Consider the following 27268-nt stretch of genomic DNA (forward strand, 5'->3'; position numbering starts at 1 on the left):
TACATGGGTGTGAAATGAGAGGTACCTTGTCATGTATCCAGTGAGCATAACCTTGAGTAATTTGGCATTTCTTCCTGTCCAGGACTAGGGGCTGATTTTTGTTTCCCATGTGTGAGGTGAAAAACGAGGAATCTTGCAAATATAGAATTTGAAGCCTCTGTTGCAAATATCAGTTTCCCTAAACGCATCAAATCCTTGTAAACGAGACAGGGACTTTTTATTTTTTACCTTAAACTATATCAAGCACTTGGCCTTTTTTTCTGCACCCGAGCAACCAGAAATCTGCAGCTTCAAAGTTCCATGTGGAATGTTCAAACCTAGCCCATGTAGAAGGTTTGTGGGAAGAAACCTCTTGTAGATGTTTCTAAAATGAATGTGTTCAGTAACCAATCCCAGCCCTGCCTACAAAACTATGCAATTCCTGTTTAGTTGGAGAATGTAAGAGCCAATTAGCATCGCTGTTCTTTGCTCTGTACATGTGCGACATTTCTGAGGAACAATGACAAGGCTTTTTGTTCATAATAAAAAGTGGACGGTCAATTTTGTTGGATGCTGGGCAGCACGGTGGCACAGTGGGTTAACCCTGTTGCCGCACGGCGCCGAGCTCCTCGGTTCGATCCCTGCTCTGTGTCGCTGTCCGTGTGGAGTTTGCACATTGTCCCCGTGTTGAAAATGAAAATCGCTTATTGTCACGAGTAGGCTTCAAATGAAGTTACTGTGAAAAGCCCCTAGTCGCCACATTCCGGCGCTTGTTCGGGGAGGCTGTTACGGGAATCGAACCGTGCTGCTGGCTTGCCTTCTCTGCTTTCAAAGCCAGCGATTTAGCCCTGTGAGCTAAACAGCCCCAGTGTTTGCATGGGTTCCGCCCCCACAACCCAAAGATGTGTAGGCTCGGTGGATTGGCCACGTTAAAATTGCCCCTTAATTGGAAAAAATTAATTGGGTGCCCTAATTTTTTTTTAAAAACAACATTTTGTAGATGCTACTTGACAGGAGAGGTTACTACCGGAGAGATTACCTTTATGAAGTGAGGTGAGAAATTAGAGCACTTTTTCTTTGCAACTGATGAGGAGAATGTTGACGTTCTTCAAAATTAGAAGGGGTTGTGTTGTGGCAGATAGAGGAAGATTACTGGCCAACAGGATGATAAAGGGCACATGTTTTGGATGACCTCTGGAGAATTAAAAGGTCACAACGGCACGGTAGCACAGTGGTTAGCGCTGTTGCTTCACTGCAACAGGGTCCCTGGTTCGATTCCTGGCCTGGGTCACTGTCTGCAGAGTCTGCACGTTCTCCCCTGTCTGCGTGGGTTTCCTCCGGGTGCTCCGGTTTCCTCCCACAAGTTTTGAAAGACGTGCTTGTTAGGTAAATTGGACATTCTGAAATCTCCCTCAGTGTACCCAAACAGGCGCCCGAGTGTGGCGACTGGGGGATTTTCAATGTAATTTGATTGCGGTGTTAATGTCAGCCTATTTCATAGATCATAGAATTTACAGTGCAGAAGGAGGCCATTCGGCCCATCAAGTCTGCACCGGCTCCTGGAAAGAGCACCCTACCCAGGTTAACACCTCCACCCTAGCCCCATAACCCAGTAACCCCACCCAACACTAAGGGCAATTTTGGACACTAAGGGTAATTTATCATGTCCAATTCACCTAACTTGCAGATCTTTGGACTGTGGGAGGAAACCGGAGCACCCGGAAGAAACCCACGCACACATGGGGAGGATATGCAGACTCTGCACAGACAGTGACCCAAGCCGGAATCGAACCTGGGACCCTGGAGCTGTGAAGCGATTGTGCTATCCACAATGCTACCATGCTGCCCCCATTTATGACATATATGACAAAAATAAAGATTATTATTGTTGGATGATTAGATTGTAGAATGCTGTACCATCGTTTGAACAAGTGCCATTAGTATTTTTGAATGATGTTAAACAGAATATTCACGGACATTGGACTTGAGCTAAAATAGTGGGATGAATCTAGGTGGTTCATTTTACAATCTCTGCTGATGTTATAACTGGATGGGAAGATCCCGGAATGGAACCCTGGCTCAAATGACTCACTTACTTTTTCAAAATAAAATGTGGAGTAACAGAATAATAGGACCGATAATTAATTTTGACAGCAAGAAAAAAACATTTATTAAACATGAAAAAATTGGATCATGATACAATTATTCCTTTATCCTACCTTTTGCTTAACAAATAAGAAAGAATGGTCTTATAAGCACACAGGATGACGATGGTCAAGTACACTCTCTCCTCTGAATCCCAAATTAATGTTTGTGGATGTCTCCTCTGCGTCCTCCCAGATGATTGTCGCATGAGTTTCACAAACTCCATTCCCAAAAATACACTTTAAAATCTCTTTCTTTCATAGTAATGATTTCTCAGTGGGCTAAGCAGCTGGCTTGTAATGCAGAACAAGGCAGCAGCACGGTTCAATTCCCGTACCAGCCTCCCCGAACAGGTGCAGGAATATGGCGACTAGGGGCTTTTCACAGTAACTTCACTGAAACCTACTTGTGACAATAAGCGATTATTATTATTCTCTTAGTGGTTTGCCTTCTATAATCCAGACCAGGTTTTCCAAACAACACTTTTAAACAAGGCTTCTGCTCCACTTTGAAATGCAAATCCAGTCCAGGATTTTACACCACCCCTTTTCGACTTTGTTTTCCCTTAAAAGGCTTCCACACAATCTCTGAGATCTAGCCAGCCAATAATTTAATCGATTATTTCAAATACTGTCTCTCTAACATTAGCACCGCTGCAGATATCTTTCTGGTCGCTCAGTAATCTGCTCTTGTTCCCAATTTCCTCTGTCCTGTTTAACTCCAGACTTTTCTTAATTTCTCTTATCTCTGGGGCAGGATTCTCCGCCGGCGGAATTTTCCGTTTTCCCGGTGCAAGGTAGTTTCCCGACGGCGTGGGGCTTTCCACAATGGGAAACCCCATTGACCGGCCGGCGTAACAGAGAATCCCGCTGGCGGGTCGAGGCAGAAATGTGGCGGGGCGGGGAATCCAGCCAATGGGTGCAATTCTCCAAAATATTTCTAAGTTCTTTTGTGGCGGGGTTTTCAGGGAGTTTCTCGCCAGCTCTGCCGGTGAATTCCCCACCACTATTCAATGACACTTAGTAATTTTTTTGGGCCCTGGGGAGTTTTTCACCAGGGGCGGGCGGGATTCTCCGACCCCTCGCTGGGTCGGAGAATCGCCAGGGGCCGGCGTCAATCCTGCCCCCGCTGTATCCCGAATTCTCCGCCCCCTGAGATTCGACGGGGGCGGGAATCACACTGCGCCGGTCGGCAGCCCCCCCGCGGTGGTCGGCAGGCCCCCCGCGGTGATTCTCCGGCCTGCGTTGGGCCGAAGTCCCGCCGCTGGCTAGCCTCTCCCGTCGGCGTGGATTAAACCACCTCATCTACCAGCAGGATTGGCGGCACGGGCGGGCGCCGGGGTCCTGGGGGGGGGGGGGGGTGGGCACGGGGCGATCTGACACCGGGGGGTGCCCCCACGGTGGCCTGGTCCACGATCGGGGCCCACCGATCGGCCGGCGGGCCTGTGCAGTGGGGGCACCCTTTTTCCTTCCACCTTCGCCATGGTCTTCACCATGGTGGAGGCGGAAGAGACCCCCTCCCCTGCGCATGCGCCGGTATGACTTCAGCAGTCGCTGACTCTCCGGCGCATGCGCGGACCTTCGCCGGCCGGTGAAGTCCTTTAGGCCCCGGCTGGCATGGCGCCAAAGGCCGTTCACGCCAGCCAGCGGAGTGGGAACCACTCCGGCGCAGGCCTAGCCCCTCAATGTGAGGGCTTGGCCCTAAAGGTGCGGAGACCTCCAACACTCCACTCCACTCCACTTCACGTCACTCCCAACACGCCGAGACCCCCCGCCCCGCTGGGTAGGGGAGAATCCCGGCCCAGGTTCAGGTAACCTCCAGCTTCTTTATTTTAGCACTGGGAGACTGAACTCCGAGATCGGGCCGCATTTTGAAAGAGTGCCCCAAATTCTAAGTAAGCTTGTGGGTCCTCCAAACCTCCCACAAAGATTGGCACTACCCCACACCCCCCCCAAGTAAGGACACCCACCAAGGGGGTCCCTGGATGTCCCCCTCATCAGATCCCATCCAAGACCCCTTAAGGCACCCCTTCCCTTCCAGGACCCCCGTCCATCACTCCTGTTACTTCCCAGAGACCCCTAGTTATCTACCCTGCACACCACCACCCTACCAGCTGGGCAGTTCCAAGGAACCCACGTTCCAGGGGGAAAACCAGGGGACCACCCTGCACTGACCCTGACCATCCAGGGGTCTCTGATGGCCAGAAAGACCCCGAGCTGTTGTTCCACTTGGTCCATATTTATGTGGACCAGTGCTGTACTGCGCCCGGTTGCAGTCTTGCTGGGGAGGTTGGTGGATCCCGCGATGCTGGTGGATGCTGGGAAAGATCGCCAAAGTCGGTTTAAAACCAGGTTCGGTGTACGCCGTTTGGCCCGTCCCTTGTGGGCGGGATCCTGACTCTGACACCTCGCGGAACTTGGGTAAATCGCACGGGGTCCCAGCATTCATTGGCTACACTGTGCCCAAGCTAGAGCGCAATGTGGATCGCGCCCATGATTTCTCTTATTGGAAAGCTGGGAGAGATGTTCCCTCTCTACCCTTCTAAACCAACTGGTTCTAGTAGAGATGTAAAAGCAGCCGTATCTCTCATTTCAGACTGGATTTTTCGGCCATACCCACCCGGCGACTGGAAATTTCCGCCCGAGATCAGTGGACCTCGGCATGGTCCCTATCTCATCCGTGGCGATCTTGAGGCGGGTGCGGCCAAAAAATCGAGCTCTTCATCTCTCCAACTGCTCTGGCTTCTAGTCAAATCTAAGAACAAAGGAAGGTGGCCTCCTGTTGCTAAGCCTCGCCTCTGCTACCACACCATAGCCCTCTCTAAGCACAATAGAAACACAGTTGGAACTTAACCAACCCCCATATATACAAACACCGTTGTTCAGCATTAATCTAGCTATAGGTTTTACCTTTCTGGACATAGAAGGGCGGAATTTAACGGCAACATTTCTAAGTTCATTGTTGCGGGTTTTGCAGGGAGTTTCCACGGCTCTGCCAGCACTATTGAGGAACACATTAGTCACTTTTTTGGGCTCTGGAGAGTTTATCACCGGTTTAGCCCACAAAGAGTTTTTTTCAGCACTGGGATACTGAACTCCGAGAGCGAGCCATTTAGAAAGGGTGCCCTGATCTCCAACTGAGCTTGTGGGTCCCCCTGACCTATGGGCAATGTCACTTCACACACACATGGGCACCGCCCCACTATGGGGTCCCTGGGGGCCCACATCTTCATCACCCCCATGTCCCCTTACAAACCTCCCAACCTCCCCGAGGCCCCTATGTACCTGCCCTGCACCCCTCACCCTTCAACCCACCCTTCAGTGCCACCTGGGCATCTCAGCAGCATCAGGATGGCAGTACCAAAGTGCCAGGTGGGCAGTGCCAAGGAGACACCCGGGTTATATTCCGCCAGGTCCACATTTAAATCCTACTTAGGTGTGCGCCATTTGGTCAGGCCCCTTTTGGGCAGGATTCTGGTTCCGACGCTTCACAGGACTTGGGTATATCCCGCGTGGCATAAAGCTGCCAGGAATCCCGCAATTGGCCTCTCTTGGAATCTACCGGCCGTGCTCTCGCTCAAGTGCAACGCAGCCGGTAGTTCGTGGAATGTGGCGACTAGGGCCTTTTCACAGTAACTTAATTTGAAGCCTACTTGTGACAATAAGCGATTTTCATTTCATTTAAAACACTTAAAACTATACCTTATTTCTAATGTTTACCAATATAAATCCCTTAAAACTACCTTTGTTTTCCGAACAGTCACGTGGAGAAAAATAATGGTGTGGAATTGGTGGGCTATGCTGCCTATTTCTGCCGGTACTGCTCTACAAGTCAGTGCATAGTGAGATCAAGTATGACACCATGGGCATCTTCTTCCCACATCTACCAGAGGTACAGCTCCCTCGAACACATTCGGGTGGTCAAACTTGCAGCCTACCTGAATATTTGGATTAGCACCATATTAGACACATCTTATTAGACAGTATCTGATTATACCTACTAAGTTGGGGGAGGAAGGAACTAGTTTGGAAGCAGCTGTGTCTGTTCCCTGTCAGCACAATGTTGTCCTAATGATTGGTTTTCATTTTATGATTTGTTCGTCTTTTTTCAACTTCTGCTCAGGTGTTGGAGCACTAGCATCTTGTTAGCCTGTCATTTGAATAATAGATAATAACACAATTGGTTAGTAAAGAGAATTACACTTTGCCATCAAGGCCTTTCACAACCATCTTGCGTGGCATCAGATGAAGACCAATATTAAGGACTTGACCCAGCAATGACAATAGATATCTAATTTTGTTGTCCAAAACCACAACTTCGCTTATTCCTCAATTTGAAACTTTCACTGTCAGTTTTGAAGATTACTAATTGACTCACTCGATCGGGTGGTGTGTGTTGTGTTATTGCTCTTTCCTGATTTGCTCTCTAAGTTATAGCTCATCAGAATTTGTCATGAATGCTCAGCCAACTTATTTGTCAGTACGGATTTGGCTCTTTTCCGTGTTATCTCAACATATATGCACTGGCCTGTGAACTTCTATCTGCAACTCCAGTCACTGCAGTGGCTACAATTGTTGTGTTAGCATTGACGTTTTTCAAATCAAAGTTCTTCAGCAGAAGTTATCATGTGATGGCAGATACTGGGAGCGAGAAGCTGGAGGTTACCTGAACTTGGGCGGTAGGGTGGCGCAGAGGTTAGCACTGCTGCCTTACGGTGCCGAGGACCCAGGTTCGATCCTGGTCCCTGTCCACGTAGAGTTTACACATTCTCCCCGTGTCTGCGTGGGCCCCACCCCACAACACCCCCAAAGAATATAAGCAGAGTAAGTGGATTGGCCACGCTAAAATTGCCCCATATTTGGAAAATTTTTAAAAAGTTACCTGAACACATTCTTAAAACAGTACCAGCTTTTGTGTTGTTGCAAAATACTAGTGAACCTTCTGTGGCAGTGCTCAAGGCCATTTTAGAGGAAATGATGAACTTACAAACGTACATAGGCGAAGGAGGAGGCCATTCAGCCCCTTGAACTGTTCCGCTGTTTAATAACTGATCGAACAGCAAGTTCAAATCTACATCTCACCTACCCCCAGTATGTTGCCTAGTGTGGAGGGAAGATCTTATGAGGAAAGGTTGAGGGACTTACGGCTGTTTTTGTTAGAGAGAAGAAGGTTAAGAGGTGACTTAATTGAGGCATTAGATAGGGTGGACAGTGAGAGCCTTTTTCCTCGGATGGTGATGGCTAGCACGAGGGGACATAGCTTTAAATTGAGGGGAGATAGATATTGGACAGATGTCAGAGGTAGGTTCTTTACTCAGAGAGTAGTAAGGGCATGGAATGCCCTGCCTGCAACAGTATTGGACTCGCCAACGTTAAGGGCATTTAAATGGTCATTGTATAAACATATGGATGATAAGAGAATAGTGTAGATGGGCTTTGGAGTGGTTTCACAGGTCGGTGCAACATCGCGGGCCAAAGGGCCTGTACTGCGCTGTAATGTTCTATGTTCTATGTTCCATGCGTGGATATCTCGCCGGTCCCACTGAGCATTCGTGTGTTGGCGCCGGCCCCACTGCGCAAGCGCAGACCCGCGGCGCCTGTTTGACGCCGGGGATCGGCAACTGGAGCGGCGTGGGCCGCTCCAGCGCCGTGCTGGCCTCCTGTAGGGGCCTGAATTGCTGCTCCTGAGGCCATGTTGACGCTGTCGGGAAACGTGACGGCATTTACGACGGCATCCCGCCCATTATCAATATCTAAGTTAGCGAGGGTTTGGACGCCTCTCAGGTCAGACCTGAAAGGCAGAATCTCCTTATTACGGCAGAAATAAATAATTTGCATAATGAGTGTAGCCCAAAGTGTGTTCTGAACTGGGTCCAAATCTTAAGTGACTTTGTAACGGTGGGGTTTGAAGAAAAGTGACTTGGTTTGAGAAAGGAGTGGAGGAGCTCAGCCGAGGAGGCAGAGATGTGGATTGACAGGAGACTGCCTCCAATTGCACCCATGCTAATCTAGCAGGGTCCGAATGAAGCCAAAATTAAATATTATGGATATTAGACCAATAATAAAACTGAAAATTTGACTGTGCCAAATGACCTAAATGCTTCGATCTCTGTAGATAAAGGAAGAAATTAATTGGTCTACTGCAAGGAAGATTGAGAGGAGAGTTGAAGTGGTATACACATCCTGAGGGGTCTGGACAGAGTAGATGGGGGGGGGGGAGAAAAGCATTCCGACTGGTGAAAGAATGGAAAGCAGGAGGACACAGCAACGGGCAAAAGAAGCAATGGAGACATGAGTGGAAAGTCTTATCACGCAACAAGTGGTTTGGATCTGGAATGCACTTCCTGAAAAGTGCATTCAGGAACTTTTCTTGAATGGAGGTGGAGGCAGGTTTGATCGAGACATTCAACAGAGAATTGGGTTATTATCAGGAGAGGTGTGAATTTGCAGGGCTACAGGAGGAAGGACGGGTAGTGGCACTAGGTAGATTTCTGCTTCAGAGAGCTGCCACAGATTGAATGGGCAATTGGCCTCCTTCTGTGCGGTGACCACTGTGATTGTGACACAAGATTAAAGCACATGGAATTGATGGCAGTTTCAGCACACTGATCCTTTATTCCACTGGCATTGAAGCTATAAGTACAGTCATGAAAAGGCTTAATTAAAGAAATTAACTTTTGATGGTGGACGGCTGTAACCCGATGTTCTGGACACACAGAAAAACCAAGAGCATTAGGAGTTAAATTCTTGGCCTCTCATCAGCCAGGTAACAGAGTTAGTTGTAGAACCGTGAGAGCAGGGATGCATTGCCAGCAGATGCAATGGTTAGTGATCATAGAAAAGAAACAGGGTGACAAACCACTCCATTTGTGGCGTTCTTAATGCGTAAACCAGATTACCTTGCCATCCAGATCACAAATAGTATCTTCCTCACCTCGGGGGTTTCTCAGACTCGATGGTTCCATGTTCTGTCCTCCTCGGTCTCTCACAGATATATGCCTGCACCAAATCCCCATACTACTTCTCCAGCCACTGACATGAGGCTTTGGACTTCTCAATTCATGGCTCCTCTCCTGTCCTGTTACAACTCCCCAGTTGAGGGCTCCAGCTCCTGCTGCCCACTCTTGCGCGCGTTCTCGTGGCTGCTGCCTCCACTCCCCCACTTCAGCCCACAGTCCTGCCTTCTTTCCCTGCCATCCAAGGAGGTCATTCAACACCATCGCCACCTGTTGGTGGAGGCCCAGCTAATGGAACTTGTTGCAGAGAGTGCCCCACTGAATGTAGTGTCCAGTGCCACCCTGAAGCTGGGGTTCCATATGACTCCCCCACTACCCTCGGATTCTATGGAGGAAACGAGAAAATAGATTATGCTTTTTGTCACCAAAGTCTAATTAAGCAATTCTCTGGATAATAAAGTAATCCTGCCAAGTGTGGGGCTTCCGTTTTATTTTTTTTTAAAGTTCTCTCCCACTTTCATGAATTCCTTGTAACCCAGTCGAACGTGATTGAGAAGGGTAGACAGAGTTGCACTCAATCCCTACCAAAAATACTTTGAAACTGGCCACTCCAGGATGGTGGTGTGAGTGGTTTTGGAATGATTCTCATTTTGAATTCCATCCCCCACTTTCTGTGTGGAATAGCAGAGTTGGTAGCACAGTGGCTAGCATTGTTGCTTCGCAGCGCCAGGGACCCAGATACGATTCACGGCTTGGGGGTCACTGTCTGCGCGGAGTCTGCGTGCTCTCATCGTGTCTGAGTGGGTTTCCTTCGGGTGCTCCGGTTTCCTCCCGCAAATCCCGAACATACGTGCTTGTGCGGTGAATTGGACATTCTGAATTCTCCCTCAGTGTACCCGAACAGGTGCCATAGAGTGGAGACTAGGAGATTTTCACAGTAACTTCACTGCAGTGTTAATATAAGCCTAGTTGTGACAATAATAAAGATTATTATTAATACCTCCCTACCCTTGATAAATGGAATGTGCCCTATAGGATTGTGGATGAACAGGCAGGTGCATACAATCACTTTATGATTATAGAGCAATTTTCCACTTTTTGCCTTCCCATCTACCCTCCACCACCACTCAAGACTATGATTATTCATTTTAATTTTTTGTTTACATTAAATATTTCCAGGGCGATGTTGGATTTTCGCCTGCCTCAATACGATCCGGATTCCATTAATGAAGGAATTTTGTATTGAAGAATTTGAGTTCAGTCAATCCTACTTGTTCTTCTGGGATAAGGTATTATGAAACCATTTCATGCATCTTTTTAACATTTCATTGTTTTTAGTGAAAAGGCTTAGCAAGGGACAGGATAAACTGATTGATTTAAGGAGTGAAGTGTAGAACATAGAACAGTACAGCACAGAACAGGCCCTTCGATGTTGTGCCAAGTATTGTCCGAAACCAAGATCAAGCTATCCCACTCCCTGTCATTCTGGTGTGCTCCAGGTGCCTATCCAATAACCGCTTGAAAGTTCCTAAAGTGTCCGACTCCACTATCACAGCAGGCAGTCCATTCCACACCCTAACCACTTTCTGAGTAAAGAACCTACCTCGGATATCCCTCATATCTCCCACCCTGAATCTTATAGTTATGCCCCCTTGTAACAGCTACATCCACCCGAGGAAATAGTCTCTGAACGTCCACTCTATCTATCCCCCTCATTATCTTATAAACCTCTATTAAGCCACCTCTCAGCCTCCTCCGCTCCAAAGAGAAAAGCCCTAGCTCCCTCAACCTTTCCTAGCTTTGTGTAACGTGTTGTTTACATGCCTGAATATATTGAATCAATATTCAGTCACTGTTAAGATGTGATGAGAGACATCTGGAAGTTCTTTGACCTGTCAAAGTGTTTGATTGTTTTTGAACCATCTATGTTGTGTGAAATGCTGCAAGTACTTGAGTCTAACTAAGTGTTACAGAAGGTTTTGGCATAAATGACAGTGACAGTGAATTAAGATTACAATTCACATTCAGTGCTGATTTTATGGGTGTATATTACTTAAATTCCTTCACTTCATTTGTAATTCTCCTAATCCATTCTACTAGAATCCTTTTGCCTGTCTTGGGGATTGAATTGCTTGCGTGTATTATATATTAATGCAAGCGTACTTTTGAACTGCTTTTCGGTTTTCGTTTGGAGAGCAGGTTACCTGCAAATATTCACACCTTGCAGGGCTCCTGCTAATATTTGCACATTCAGAGAATCCTGCGCAAGTATTCACATGGTGGTGGTGCAGGGAGTCTTGAGTTGCTGCGGCAATATGCATTTTTGCATGGAGCTATGGATAGTGATGGTAGAGGCTGCAACTTTTCCACAACGTGGATGGCCACAAATCTCTCCTGCGCTTACTGCTTGCCATGTGCTGAAGAGATTTATCCATTACGATCAACCTGTTTGGCCACGTTATGAACGCATTTCCCTTGGCCATCAAGCCCTGGGGTGGGACGTGAACCCAGAGCTCTTGGCTCAGAGGCAGGGACACTCACACTGCACAACAAGACGTCACGTATTCCGATGACTGTTCTACTTTCGCAGTTGGCATGTGCTAGCCAAAGAAAAACAGTGCAGTGAATGTGGAACACTATAATTAAATGAAATGAGTATGTGGAATCCCTGCAATGCATAAGGAGGCTATTTGGCCCATCGAGTCTGCACCGCCACTCTGACAGTAAGCCCACCCGCCCGCCCTACCCCCGTAACCCTGCGCATTGATCCACCTAACCTTCACACCTTTGGACTGTGAGAGGAAATTGGAGCACCCGGAAGAAGCGCACACAGAAACTGGGAGAATGTGTAAACTCCACACAGTCAGTCACCCAAGTATCTTGCACTGTGAAGCAGCTGTGCTAACCACTGTGTTGCCCCATACAGAAAAGACAGGGAATGCTCAAGGCACTGAATCCATAGTGATAATCTTTGCCAGCATGGAAACCTGTGATATTGAGGTATAATACTATTTTTGAACATCAATGTTTTTCCTTTTCACAGATTGAGCGTTGCTATTACTACTTGAACGCGTTCGCTGAGATTGCCCAGAGAACTGGCAAAGAAGAAGAACCTGTTGATGGTAGACTTTTGCAGTTTCTGCTATCGAATCCCATAAATGATGGGGGACAGTGGGGTATGCTGGTCAATCTCATTGGTAAGACTCTTTTTTTGTTGTATTAAAACTGAAATTATTATCTGGCAATGAACAGTACCCACTGTTAGTTAGACTTGCCGATTTAACTGAAACTTTCCATTGCAAACTACTAAGGGAAACAGTTAAGGGGAATTGAGAGCAACTCTTCACACAGACTGGGGATTATAGGGCGGGGACATAGTCCACAAACTGGAAACACAGCTTTCAGAAGTGAAATTGGGAAACATTTCTCTCAGTAAAGGGTGGTGGAAGTGTGGAACTCCCTTCCACATCAGTTTTGGATGCCAGATTATATTGTAAATGAAAATCACTTATTGTCACAAGTAGGCTTCAATGAAGTTACTGTGAAAAGCCCCTAGTCGCCACATTACGGCGCCTGTCCGGGGCAGCTGGTACGGGAATCGAACCATGCTGCTGGCCTGCTTGGTCTGCTTTAAAAGCCAGCGATTTAGCTGAGTGAGCTAAACCAGCCCTTAGTGGTAGATATTTGATAACTAAAGATATTAAGGGAAATGGTACAAAGGTGGGTGTCTAGAGTTGGATTGCAGATCTTTCATAATTTCATTGAATGGCTGACTCATGTTCCTATAAGTTGCTGGAAGTGGGAGCAGATAATGATGCAGCGAGGGAAATTTTTGGATTGTGTCAATGAGCAAGTGACTATCTCCATAAACTGTTGGATTGACGCATTAAGGGCTGAGAGATAGGGAGAGATGAAATAAAATTTCTAATTATCAATTAAGTAGGAGACCTGCATTTTGAGCTTGACGGAGTAAAATGAGGAAGAAAAATGAATGTGGACTGAAAAACAAATCTTCTCTGCCTTGTAGAGAAACATGGACTTATGCCGAAGAAGTGCTTTCCTGAATCTCACAGTTCAGAAGCCAGCAAGGCCATGGATGATGTTCTGAATCACAAGGTAGGGATAAACTTGAAATGATTGCTGAAGTATATTTCCTGCATGTCTTCGACAATCGTACTCTGAGCCGAAATCTTGTGAAGGGGAGCAAATTTCTGCCCCGTGGCCTGTGATTGCGATCAGAAAACTATTGGAAGATTTCACTCAGTCTGCCACATCGCAATGTCTTGGTCTCAACAGCCAGGAGGATATTTGGAGGATGGGGGGGGAGAAAAGAAGAGTAATAGTGATATATGTGTGACCAAATGGGAAGAGACCAGGAAGGGGTTGGGAGGGAGGAGGAGACATTAAAGGGGCTGAATGGCCTATTCCTATTCATGGGGTGGAATTTTACAGCTCTGTCAGGGCAGCGGTGGGACCAGAAATTGTGTCGAGCTGTCGGCACGACAGGAAAATCCCGCTGATGGGTGGGAAAACAATCTGGCCATTATCACACGTTTGTTTGGCGGAGCTTGCTGTGTGCAAATTGGCTGCCATTACAGCAGTGATTACGCTGCCAAAAGTACTCTATTAGCTGGTTGTAACGTGCGTATGCCTTGTGGGCTTGAAAGGCACCATATAAATGCAATTCTCATTTTTTTTTGATCTTTGTTAACTGTTGCAATTGATCCTTTTACTTCTTTTTCTGCTGCCCAGTTGCGAGAATATTGTAGCCGCCTAAGAAAGCTGGTGAAAAATGGTTCGTCCAAGGATGAACTCTCAGCTGAAAAGGACATTATGATTGAGGAGGTGAGCTTCTTTTGTTAGTGAATGTTGTAAAGTCAATGTATTTTTGAATTTGCAGCTGTTGGAGTGAATTTGGAACCGTAAGCTAAAGAAGCCAACGTGACACTCAATTCTAGCCCCCTCCGCTGATCAACAAACCCACCACCTGATCATTCCCTCGCCCATTCACTTGCGCACACTCATTCATGAAAAGACTTGACCTTTAAAAACTCGACCGAAATACAGCAGCTGCTGTCATGAAAAGGGGGCTTGTCCGCTTCCCGGCCCCTCACTTTTCCTATGGTCGCTGGAATTACACTGGAGAGTCTGTGCCGCCCATTTCCGCTTCAGCCAGGATCGGAAGATGCAGCTTGAAATGGGTAGCACGTCAAGTCGGTGAAAGGTTCGCGGGCAGCCATAAAGCACCCAGCATTGGCCCAGATCTTGTGGTCAGTGGCAATCATGGATCACTGCCCCATTCATGATGTTCACCACTGTATATGAACATCAAAAATAATCTAACACCTGCGGTGTGCGTATCTCTTGGTCCCATTGTGATGAAATTCAAATACTTGCCTTGATCTGAGATCTGAGGTTGTCAACCCCAGTTCCCTCAGGGCCTTGTTCCTTTGGCACAAGTACTGACCAGGAAATGGTCGTACGTACGCAGTCTGGTCATGTTACCTTCTTCTGGCCAGGAACCAGTCCTGTGCAGAAGCAAGGAAGGGCAAAGTGTGAAAAAGCAGGTCAGAAGACTTGACGTGGATCGCCATTATCTTCTAGATGCCCCAGTAAGATGTGTTGGGGGGGGGGGTTTGGGAAGGGTGCAGTTTACAAACCAGAGAGAGCCCCAGAAGGATCTCTAGGGTAATGGACGAAGACAAAGATAAGGATCAGGACTAGGTCTCGTTAAGTAAAACTAAAAGAAAGGAGCAGAGCAATAGGCGCCAAGTTTAAAAAGGGCTGCAATGAGCAGACCCAAGGTGAAGTGGGTTTGAAGATCTGAGAAGACAGAGAAAGGTTGTTGACTCCATGCTGTGAGTCATTGGGGCAGAGGTACCCCCTCTGGAGCAGTGGTGTTTTGCTTGGCATATCTGAAGATCTGAAATAGTTCTTGGAAGATGATGCTCGAGGGTATTTGGAAATCCAAGGGAAAGAAATCTCAGAAGGCAATATCGAAACCTTGTGAGGTGAGACATTATTGAAACCGCCCGAATGGGAGAGTGGAACGATTTCCAAGGAGAGGTCTTCAAAGGCGGATTTTGGAACCGCTCATGGGAAAGATGAAGTTTCAGTAAGATTGTTTGGCTCACAATGTGGCAAACATGTAGGTAGGTTAAGAAATCCGTGGAATCTGCTTTGGTCACACCTGTCATTCATTGTGACATGTTTTGTGTGTGTCAGAGAAAGAAGGCCAGTATTTTAACCTATTGAGTAGCGACTAGGCTACTGAAATTGTAGTTAACTGAATAATCAGTTATGGACCTGTTAACTAATCCACTTAACAGAGGTGCTACTGGAAGACTGAGTTTAAGGAACTCCTCTGTTTGTTGTGCAGTTGAAGAAATGTGCGTTTAGAATTTGATTTGTGGATGTCATGGGGAGAGGTTAGGATCTGTCAACCCAAGTTTCATACTTAAATCTGACTTGTCCGATATTACATCAGCTGAGGTTGTAACACTGTACCTGGTTAATTGTACATTTCTATTGATACAATAGTGGGTAGACTATCACTAGTTACCGTATAGATTGTATAAAACGCATTTATTTTAGGCCAAAAGTCAGGGGGCTGACTTTTTAACATGGCTAATGTTTTAAGAATTGCTATTTTTAAGGGGTTAAGTGAGGGGAGATTGCGATTAAATTTAAAGGGAAGTACAGAGCAGCAACATGGGTCATTATAACCAAAGTGTCAGGAAGACATGAGAGGGGAGATTTTCCAGCCGTTCGCACCAGTGGGATCTCCTGATTCAGCCGACGCCGCACCCCTGCTGCAGATATCACGGGATTGGAATCAACGGGAAATCCCATTGATAGCGACGGGATCAGAAGATCCTGCCAATGGCTGAAAGAAGACAGTGAGTGGTAGTGGATGGAAAGTATTTCGCCTGGAGGTTGGTGATCAGTGGTGTCCCATAGGGATCTGTTCTGGGACCCCTGCTCATTGTGGTTTTTATAAATGACTTGGATGAGGAAGTGGAAGGGTGGGTTAGTAAGTTTGCCGATGACATGAAGGTTGTTCTATGTAATGGCGGGCCACCTCCCGCTGTCAAGAGACAAGTCGTGGGGGTTAGAGAACAGAAACTTCCCCCCTCCCACCCCTACCCTGTTGAATTTTAGAGAGCGGCAGCTGATATTACCAGAGTTTGCAAAATAATAAAAGGCAGAACTAAACGCTCGGTCTCTGAATGCAAGTAGCATTCGTAACAAAATGGATGAATTGCCAGCACAAATAGAAATGAAGATATGTGAGTTGATGGCTACTTTAGAGACTTGGGTGCAAGGTGACCCAGGCTGGAACCTTTAATATTAAAAGGCACCTGACATTTTAGAAGAACAGGAAGGTAGGAAAAGATGGTAGTGTTGCTCTGTTAATTAAGCAGGTTATAGTAAGGCAATTGGGCACAGTCAACACTGTTTTGTGAAAGGGTTTCACAAAACAATGTTTCACTAATTTATTAGAGTCCTTTTGAGGAAGTATCAAACAACATGGATAAAGGAGAACTGGTAAGTGTGGTGTATTTGGATTTCCAAAAGGGAGTTGACAAGGTGCCATGTCAAAGATTACTGCAGAAAATAAGCTTGTTGTGTAAGGGGTAAGATATTATCATGGATAAAGGATTAGTTAGCTAACCAGGAAGCAGAGAGTAGGGATAAATGGATTACTTTCGGACTGGCAAGCTGTAACTGGTGGATGCTGCAGGGATCGTTGCTGGGACCTCCACTATTTACGATGTATATCTATGACTTGGAATAAGGGCAGTAAGAAGTCTTACAACACCAGGTTAAAGTCCAACAGGTTTGTTTCAAATTACTGCTTTCGGAGCACTGCTCCTTCCTCGGGTGAATGAAGAGGTAGGTTCCAGAAACATATATATAGACAAAGTCAAAAGTGCAAGCCAATGCTTTGAATGCGAACATTTGCAGATAATGAAGTCTTTACAGATCCAGAGAGAGGGGTAACCCCAGGTTAAAGAGGTGTGAATTGTCTCAAGCCAGGACAGTTGGTAGGATTGGTTGGGCTTGTGAAATCCTACCAACTGTCCTGGCTTGAGACAATTCACACCTCTTTAACCTGGGGTTACCCCTCTCTCTGGATCTGTAAAGACTTCATTAACTGCAAATGCTTGCATTCAAAGTATCGTCTTGTATCTTTGCATTTGTCTATATATATGTTTCTGGAACCCACCTCTTCTTTCACCTGAGGAATGAGCAGTGCTCCGAAAGCTAATGATTTGAAACAAACCTGTTGGACTTTAACCTGGTGTTGTCAGACTTCTAACTGTGCTCACCCCAGTCCAACACCGGTATCTACGCATTTTGGAATAAGGGGTCAAATGTATGATAGCTAAATTTGCTGCTGACACAAAGATAAGTAGGAGAGTAAGTTGTGAACAGGACATGAGGTGTCTGCAAAGCGAGAAAGATAGATTGAGTGAGTTGGCAAAATCTTGACAGATGGAGTACAATGTGGAAAAATGTGATTTGTCCATTTGGCAGGAAGAATAGAAACACAGTATACTATTTAAGTAGAGAGAGATCGCAGAACAATGCAGTACAGAGGGATCTGGGTGTCCTGGTATAGGAATCTCAATTTTGTGGAGGTACAGCAAGTGATTAGGAAGCAAAATAGAATCTTGTTGTTTATTGCGGGGGAAAAGGAATATACAGGGAGGGAAGTTTTGCTGCATTCGCACCGATGTTGGTGAAACCACGAGTGGAGTACTGTATACAGTTTGTGTCTCCTTACATAGGATAGAATTTCATTAGAAGCAGTTCCAAGAATGTTGGCTTGAGTGATGAGGTAAGTTACCTTGTGAGGAAAAATTTGGTTTCGAAGAAATGAGGTGATCCTATTGAAATATACATGATCCTGATGGGATGCTGAAAGCACGTTTTCCCCTTGGGAGAGAGACTAGAACTAGGCGACATAGTTTAAAAACAAAGGGTTTCTAATTTCATAGAATCCCTGCAGTGCCAAATGTTAGCTTCAGGCTGCTATTGAGTAAAGTGTCAAGAGTTCTGTTCCTCTCCCAAACACCTTTATTTTCCTTGAACACACTCTATATAAAACTCTATCACCATACCACACAAACCAAGTGCCACCTGCAACCCCTTTACACATCAGTGTCAATTATTGGATACTTAACATCTATTTGTCATGTAATTGGAATGTCTCTAAACCCATTCCTAACACAGAAGGAGGCCATTCGGCCCATCCAGTGTGCACCCATCCCTTGAAAGAGCACCCTACCCAAGCCCACTCCCCTCTAGCTGCATCTAACCGTTGGACACTGATGTGCAATTTACAATGGCCAATCCACCTAACCTGAAATTTCTTTGGACTCTGGGAGGAAACCGGAGGACCCGGAGGAAACCCACGCAGATGCAGGGAGAAAGTGCAAACTCCACATGGTGCAACCTCCACACAAACAGTCACCTGAAATCGGAATCGACCTCGAGTCCCTGGCACTGTGAGGCAGCGGCGCTAACCACTATGGCACTGTGCCGCCCATGGAGATGGGGAGAAATCTGTGTCGTGAGGCTGGGGAATTATTTTCCTCAGAAAGCAGCGGAAGCCAGGTCAATGCATGTTTTTAAAGTTGAGTTGGGTAGATTCTTCACTGACGAGTACTTCAAAGGTAGACAGGAATGTAGAGTTGAGATCACAATCTTACTGTATGGTGGTGTAGATTTAAGAGGCTGAATGGCCTACTCCGTTCAGATGACAGGTGCTTAATTTGGGTCCAATAATGACCGTCACAATGGAATAAAATAAGAAACCAACATTTGAGAATTCATATTAACTCTGCTACATTTATAACATTACTATGTACATTTAATCCAAAACAAATCACCTGGAAAACTTCACGTTGAAATCACTGATCACAAAACAATTTGTTCCAATACCCTGATTGTATAACATCATCGTCTGGATCTTCGTCATCTTCATCAGCAGTACTGATAACTTTGGTTTAATCTTCCGTGTACCGCTGAAGACCTTCGATTTTTAACATTTCGGCAATTATGTTTGAACAATATTAGGATCCATTTCATTCCAACATCTATGATCCATTGGCCCAATGTTGCTAGTGAGAAAACCTGTGCGTTTCTTCCCATAAGGAATTTTTTTCTTTTGCCTTCCGACATCCAATTATTCTGTATTTTTAGCACCACATACACCACCTTTAAATATTCACTCCCTCCACCTTCTACAAGATGCACAGCAGTAAATCACAAAGGCTCCTTCAACAACACCTTCAACCTCAGCCTTTACAAGCTAGAAGGACTATGGCAGCTGATGCATGGGAACACCACCACCTACAATTTGTCCTCCAAGCCACGCAGGTCCTGACTTGGAACTATAGCACCATTCCTTCACTGTCTTTGAGTCAAAATCCAGGCACAGCCTCCTTAACAGCGCAGTGGACTGCAGAGGTTCAAGAAGGCGGCTCATCACCACTTTCTCAATGGTAATTAAGAATGGGCAATAAATGCTGGCCTAGCCAGCGAAGCCGCCATCCCGCGAACACATACAAGGATTGAACAACACGAGTAAGACCCACCAAACTGCCACGTTAGTGTTGGTACATCTACCCGCATTACATCATTGGTAAGGCGGGTTTTGAACTTGTCCCAGGCAAGCAAACATTTTTTTTCTGTACATCGCCCTCCTTGTTCAAATTCCACACTAACGTGATGGGCGGCATGGTAGCACAGTAGTTAGCACTGTAGCTTTATACAGCGCCAGGGTCCCAGGTTCGATTCCCATCTTGCACTTTCTACCCGTGTCTGCGTGGGTTTCCTCCGGGTGATCTGGTTTCCTCCCACAAGTCCCGAAAGACGTGCTGTTAGGTGAATTGGACATTCTGAATTCTCCCTCTGTGTACCCGAACAGGAACCAGATTGTGGCGACGAGGGGCTTTTCACAGTAACCTCATTGCAGTGTTAATGTAAGCCTACTTGTGACAATAAAGATTGTTAATTATCTGTACCATGCCACCATTTTCTTCCATCCAAGCTTTTGTGAACATAGCCAATGATGCCTTTCTGAACTTTCTCTTTGAGGGGACATGTTCATGTATGCCTGTGAGTCAGGATTTATCTTCCAACAAGCCTCCTATGTCTAACAATCCAGAGACTGGAAAATTTGGGCTATGTAGTTCCTGGGCGCGATTCTCCCAAAACGGGAGAAATCGTAAGGCTGGCGTCAAACCCGGGCGGGTTTGACGCCAGCGCGCCCCTTCCCGACCGGGAACTGATTCTGGTCCCCGGTCGGGGCTAGCAGCCCGACGCCGTAAGCTCCGGCATCACGGGCTTAACGAATTTCGTTAAGCCCGCTTGCCGGAGTTAGCGCCGGCTGACGCGTCATATGACGTCAGCCGCGCATGCGCGGATTGGAAGACTCCAACCCGCGCATGCGCAGATGACGTCATCGCATATTTGCGCGAAACCCGCGCATGCGCGGGCCGGGATGCCCCTCAGCCGCCCCGCGAATGGATACTGCGGGGCGGCGGAAGGAGAAATAGTGCGCGGGCATCGGGCCCGCTGCCCGCGATCGGTGGGCACCGATCGCGGGCCCATGGCACCCTTGGCACGGCCGTGGTACTGTAGTGCCAATCGGTGCCATGGTTATAAAAAGCGAGTTGTTCCCGCCGTTTTTACGAACGGCCAGACCAGGTGTGTTTGCCGTTCGTAAAAACAGCGTAAAGGGCTGGGACTTCGGCCCATCTATCAGCTGTGAATCGCTGCCGGCCGTAAAAAAACGGCGGCAGCGATTCGTGTCGGGAGTTGGGCCGGGGGGGGGAGAATAGCGGGAGGGTGGGAAAAATGTCGGGAAGGCCCTCCCGCTATTCTCCGACCCGTCGTGGGGGGCGGAGAATCGCGCCCCCAGTTTAAGCAGAAGATCTTGGATCTATTTAACCCATCTCTTTGTTCACTGCGTTTCTAATAACCCTGCACCAGATTTATGGGCAAAGACCTGTCTGGTTCCTCTATAAACCTATTAGCAATTTTTGCTGTTAGTGTTCACCATATTTATCACCTTTTTTGTTTTTTCTGTTAAAAATCCTCCTGTATACCATTTTTCTATTCCTTTATTATATGATGCTACAGCACAGTCTGTGACCATTTGGCCCAACTGGTTTAAGTTCCACATATGTCTGTTCCCATCCTCCGTTATCTAACCCTATCAGCATTTCATTTCTTTTCTACCTTCGACACTAAGGTTCCTCTTAAGATGTATTTGTACTCCTTACCTCAGCTTCTCGTTTGTGGTTGCGAGTTCCACTTTCTAACGACTCTGACACCCTATGAAGAGGTTTCCACTGAATCTCTTGTAGCATTTGTTTGCGGTGATCTTTATATTGAAGGCTCCTCTCATTTTACATTCTTCCACCAGCTCCTAAGTGACGCAAAGTTGAGCTCAATTTTTACCGGCCGCCTTTCTGTGCAAGATGCTGTGCAATGAGATAATTAGTAATGAAGGCCATCAGAGGTGTTATTTTGGGAATAATTATTTTCTTCTTTCTTTAATCCTTTCTCTATTTGTATGTACGTCGTACTTTTTTTATATGGGCACGAAATGCACTGTAGTCCAGACATAAAATCATTCCGCACACTTGTAGTTTTACAGTGATGGAGGATATATAACTGTTACTGTACTGGGTATGAATATGAAACACACAGCCAATCAAGAATGTGAACACAACCTGGTAAATTTGAATAGACTCTTAAGTGATGGAATAAAACTAGGGTCAGATCTTCTAGTTATTCAGCGTAGATGACCTTCACTCAATAGGCCGTGATGTGGATATTTTAACTGCTGTAGTCTTCAGGACTAACCAGTAGGTGGCAGAGTAAGATAATGAATGTGATCACTGTTCAGTATTACAGAGTGTGAAAATTTAAATAAGGGATTTCCCGTTGGAATGGCGCCGGTGGTTGGGGGGGGGGGGGGGGGGGGGATGGAGAGGAGTATCTGGCTTGGTGTAGTAAAAAAAACTGCTGGAATCGAGGAGGCACTCTGTGTTGAAGAATGGTCGTGACTTCAAACCAATATTGTTGGTGAGTATTACTGTACAATTTAAGGCCTGTGTGGCAAAGATTGCCAGAGTTCATATAGTCTGAGTGCATCCAATGTAAACTTGGTTGGTCCAGGATACTTCCACTGAATGGAATATGTATGTCATCAGAAGCACTGTTTCCCCCCACCTCTCTGCTGTATTGCATCACCTCCTGTCATCTTGGTATGTTAAACGGCAAAGTAATACCAAAGTATTGTTTGTGCAATGTGGTAGCATACTGATCTTGCTGGACTGCCACCTCTTAAAGTAAGATGTGAATTTGCATCCCGCTGATAATTTCATCAAACTTTTTTCAAATTTGGGTTCTTGAACGGGGCAGCACGGTAGCATGATGGTTAGCATAAATGCTTCACAGCTCCAGGGTCCCAGGTTCGGTTCCCGGCTGGGTCATTGTCTGTGCGGAGTCTGCACGTCCTCCCCGTGTGTGCGTGGGTTTCCTCCGGGTGCTCCGGTTTCCTCCCACAGTCCGAAGATGTGCGGGTTAAGTGGATTGGCCATGCTAAATTGCCCGTAGTGTCCTTAAAAGTAAGGTTAAGGGGGGGGGGGGGGGGGGGTTGTTGGGTCACGGGTATAGGGTGGATATGTGGGGTTGAGTAGGGTGATCATTGCTCGGCACAACATCGAGGGCCGAAGGGCCTGTTCTGTGCTGTACTGTTCTATGAACCTGAAACATTTCTGGGTTATCGTAAAAACCCGACTCGTCCTGGAATACCTGGTTTCACCCAAGCACCACCGGTGGTCCTGCACTAGGGCAGGGCAGTACGGTAACATTGTGGATAGCACAATTGCTTCACAGCTCCAGGGTCCCAGGTTCGATTCCGGCTTGGGTCACTGTCTGTGCGGACTCTGCACATCCTCCCCATGTGTGCGTGGGTTTCCTCCGGGTGCTCCGGTTTCTTCCCACAGTCCAAAGATGTGCAGGTTAGGTGGATTGGCCATGATAAATTGCCCTTAGTGTCCAAAATTGCCTTTAGTGTTGGGTGGGGTTACTGGGTTATGGGGATAGGGTGGAGGTGTTGACCTTGAGTAGGGTGCTCTTTCCAGGAGCCGGTGCAGACTTGATAGGCCGAATGGCCTCCTTCTGCACTGTAAATTCTATGACTACATGATGGACACATGGGGGCTCCCCGGAATAGCCTGATAAGCTATTCAAAGGAGAAACTAGCTCACTGCCTAGTCTGAACAACAAGGAATGAGTCCCACAAACATCACCTGCCCGAGAGCAAATGAAGATAAAAGAACCCCAGATTAAAGCTTTAATAATTAGTTTAAGTACTTTTGTGCATTACCCAGACACTCATGGCAAATATTTTTATCGTGATGTGTCAAGGTGCAAACTTTAAACCGGCCGCAGGATTTCCAGGCACTAATGATTGACTTCCAGTTCTGCTGTGTCTTGGAGAGAATGGAGGAAGTCTGGTGTGGTCTACTGAGACCCGTGTGCTGTGTAATTATGGTTTTAAGTTTTTACTACCCCCCCCCCCCCAAAAAAAACAGATGGTGCTTGGTGTGTTCAAGTGCTTAGAATTGTTTCTGCTGCATAAACCGCATGGAGAAATTAAACCATAAATAGTGGCACAGACCATTGAACTACAGCTTCTTGGCAACGGTTAGCCCAATGAACTCACCGCACACTTGCTGGTCATCGGAGAAAACAATTTATTTTAATGATGGAATAATTCACAGTACCATTTCAGTACAATTTAAGTCTCCATATGATATCCGACTGGGAAGAGTGAAGCTGCAGTTTTTGCCTTGGAAGCTGATTTAGCGGATGGGATGAAAGACAGCTTTTATTTAATAGCTTTTTAAAGAAAGAAATACCCCAAGTCAAAAGGGCTTTGAATGAGCAATGCAGTGCAAACTCACCCATAATTTGACACTAATTGGACAAGTTTATTCCAAGAGGCTTATAAAGCTGGCTTGCGTGAGCAGTGGAGGAAACAGCAGGAACGTTCCTGTTCATTTGGAAATAATGAAAGGCATTTTGGTTTTCAAAAGCCGACATTATCAAAGTAGTTTCTTCTGCTTTCAGCCGATAATTAGAGATGCATGCAGAGCCAAAGAGTTCATTTCTATCTTTTTGTTGGAATAAACCTGAAGAATTATCAACTTTTTTCAGAACGTTTTAGCATTGAAGCAACGTTTCAGAAGTCCCCCGTAGGATTAGCTTGCATTGTTGGTGGTATAGTGCTTCGAACATGGTTAGTGTATGTTTAATGTTATGGTTTGGGCTTTTTCTTAACAATCTCCTCATGCAGACTGTCCAATGGCCACTGCCATAAGCAGTCTATTTGCCTCTTATACAATATAATTCTATGACTCAGTGTTCCTTAAAATCTGCGTGGCCAAAATCGGCCGAGGTGCGGGGTGGAGTGTAAAATAGCATGGACTAGATTCCCTCTGGGAACCCGTCCACCCCACCATGCCCCTCTTAAGTGGCTACTTAAGGGCCTTTTCCCCACCCAGCCTCAATGTTTGGGCTGGTTGGTGTCCAGTGACTGGCGGTGGGAAACCTCCTCCCTCTGAAATTGAAATCGATATATTTGAAGAAGTCTTACAACGCCAGGTTGAAGTCCACCAGGTTTGTTTCGAATTACCAGCTTTCGGAGCGCAGCTCCTTCCTCAGGTGAAGGAAGGAGCTGTGCTCCGAAAGCTAGTGATTCGAAATAAACCTGCTGGACTTTAACATGGTGTTATAAGACTTCTTACTGTGCCCACCCCAGTCCAACTCTGGCATCTCCACATCAATATATTTTAAGATTGACCTCGGCAAATGTTCTTTGTAAAAATAGAGTACTGCCTTGGATTAGTCACAGCTCTCCCCTACAGTTCTCCAGCATCTCAGCCAGGATACTTACACGTGACAACAATTGGAAATTAGATTAAGGCCATTGTAAAAGTTGCTAGAGAGAGTGCTGGTCTCCCACATTGAGCACAGCACCCGTCAAACACCTTGCTGTGGAAAAAATTGGCTGCTGCACTTCCTACTTTACAACTGTGGCTACACTTCAAAAGTACCTAAGTAGTTGTTAAGCACTTGGGGACATCTTTGAGGTGGTGAAAGGTATTCTGGAAATCCAAGTTGTTTTTTTGTTCCATATATGCAGCGTGGCTTTATTCAAGGGCACACAATTTCTCCAATCAGTGCTATAGTTTCAGTAAGTGGAACCATTACAGGAAGTCTAATCCAACATCTCATTTGAAACCTGGAGATTCACAGAACCTCTGCTTACAAGTTGGCAAGAGTTGGGATAGACTTCAAAACCTTGCGGTACTGGCTGGGGCTGCAGCTATCTTATGGCTGTAGCGTTCTCCAAGGCGGCCTTCAGTACGCGCGACAACGCAAAATTGCCGAGCACAAACTTATAGCCACGTTCCGCACGCATGAGTGCGGCCTCAACCGGAATCTTGGATTCATGTCGCATTACATTCACCCCCCACCATCTGGCTTGGATTTGCAAAATCCTACCAACTGTCCTGGTTTGAGACAATTCACACCTCTTTAACCTGGGATTACCCCCATCTCTGGATCTGTAAAGGTTTGATTACCCGCAAATGCTCGCATTCCAGGCATTGTCTTGCATCTTTGACTTTGTTTCTGGAACATATCTCTTCATTCACCTGAGGAAGGAGCAGTGCTCCGAAAGCTAGTGATTTGAAACAAACCTGTTGGGCTTTAACCTGGTGCTGTAAGACTTCTTACTGTGCTCACCCCAGTCCAACGCCGGCATCTCCACATCACCTTATGGCTGGCAATTGATCATTTGCAGAATTGCCCTAGAAATGTTCATGGAGTCGGTTCAAGTTTTATAATTGTGATGACCAGTACAATAACCAAGATTTCTGGGTGTGCGTTTGCTGGAATGAAGTGAAGGTTCAATTTTCGTGAAATTCTGCCATAATTTGGCAAATAGCGCAATTCCCCCTGAAATTATTCATTCCAATTCTACATTTCAAAACTGACATTCTTGTATCTTGAGTAGATGTGTGTCTTTTAACTAATTCAAGATGTTATCTTGGGAGTAGAGACCTATAGGCCTCCATGGAAGGGCAGTGGAATGAATAGCCCTCTAAATCAGCTGCTCTTTTGTGACACTTGTCATCTCGTCATGTGATCTGGTGGGAGGATGATGAAAGTAGAAAATAATTTTCCAGTTGTAATATGGGAAATGTGGCAGCCAGTCGGAGCATAGCAAGATCCCACGAGTATGACCAGATAATCTGTTTTGTTAGGTGTTGGATTTGCGTGTGAAATATTGGCCAGATTACCGGCCGGACACTCTGGCTTCTCTCTGAGATAGTGCCATGGTTTCTTTTACCTTCACCTGCGAAGATCAACTTCCTCGCAATTTAATGTGTCATCCGAGAGATGGCACCTCTCACCGTGCAGCATTCCCTCAGTACTGCACTGAATAGCCAGTGATCATAGAATTTACAGTGCAGAAGGAGGCCATTTGGTCTATCGAGTCTGCACCGGCCCTTGGAAGAGCACCCCTCTTAAGCCCACACCTCCACCCTATTCCCGTAACCCAGTAACCCTTCTTAATCTTTTTGGATGTTAAGGCCAATTTATCATGGCCAATTCAGCTAACCTGCATATCGTTGGACTGTGGGAGGAAACCAGAGCACCTGGTGGAAATCGACGCAGACACGGGGAGAACGTGCAGACTCCACACAGACAGTGACCCAAGCCGGGAGTGACCCTGGAGCTGCGAAATAACTGTGCTAACCACTGTGCTACCGTGCTGATCCGTACTGAAAACGTCTGAAAGGGGGCTGGTAGGCACAACCTTCATGACGTCCAAGACAAGAATGCTACTGTGGTTGACACGTGTTTGTTTTTGTAAAAAATAATTGTCCGTTTTATTATTTTCCATGTGGAATTCATGCATAACTTAATTAGCAAGTAACTGCTAGTAGGAAAATATTACAACTATGCAACCGCAAGCTGCTAACAATTTACTGGTGGTTGGGGCTAATATCAAGGGGGTAATTGACCATTCTTTATGAGGTGGTCTCCAGTAACCATGCTGGACATGTTTAATTAGGGTTACTCTGT

General features: G+C 46.3%; 1 protein-coding gene across 1 annotated transcript in view; it reads left to right on the plus strand.

Moving 5' to 3' along the window:
- The window catches only part of blmh (bleomycin hydrolase), a 109787-nt gene that overhangs the window by 10235 nt on the left and 72284 nt on the right, over positions 1-27268 (plus strand). Inside the window, exons 3-6 of the mRNA XM_038814308.1 lie at positions 10259-10368; positions 12123-12276; positions 13107-13195; positions 13832-13924. Coding sequence (XP_038670236.1) covers positions 10259-10368; positions 12123-12276; positions 13107-13195; positions 13832-13924 — 446 coding nt within the window. The remainder of the gene's footprint in view (positions 1-10258; positions 10369-12122; positions 12277-13106; positions 13196-13831; positions 13925-27268) is intronic.

The sequence above is a fragment of the Scyliorhinus canicula genome, chromosome 12, assembly GCF_902713615.1.
Source record: "Scyliorhinus canicula chromosome 12, sScyCan1.1, whole genome shotgun sequence".
NCBI classification, from domain to species: domain Eukaryota; kingdom Metazoa; phylum Chordata; class Chondrichthyes; order Carcharhiniformes; family Scyliorhinidae; genus Scyliorhinus; species Scyliorhinus canicula.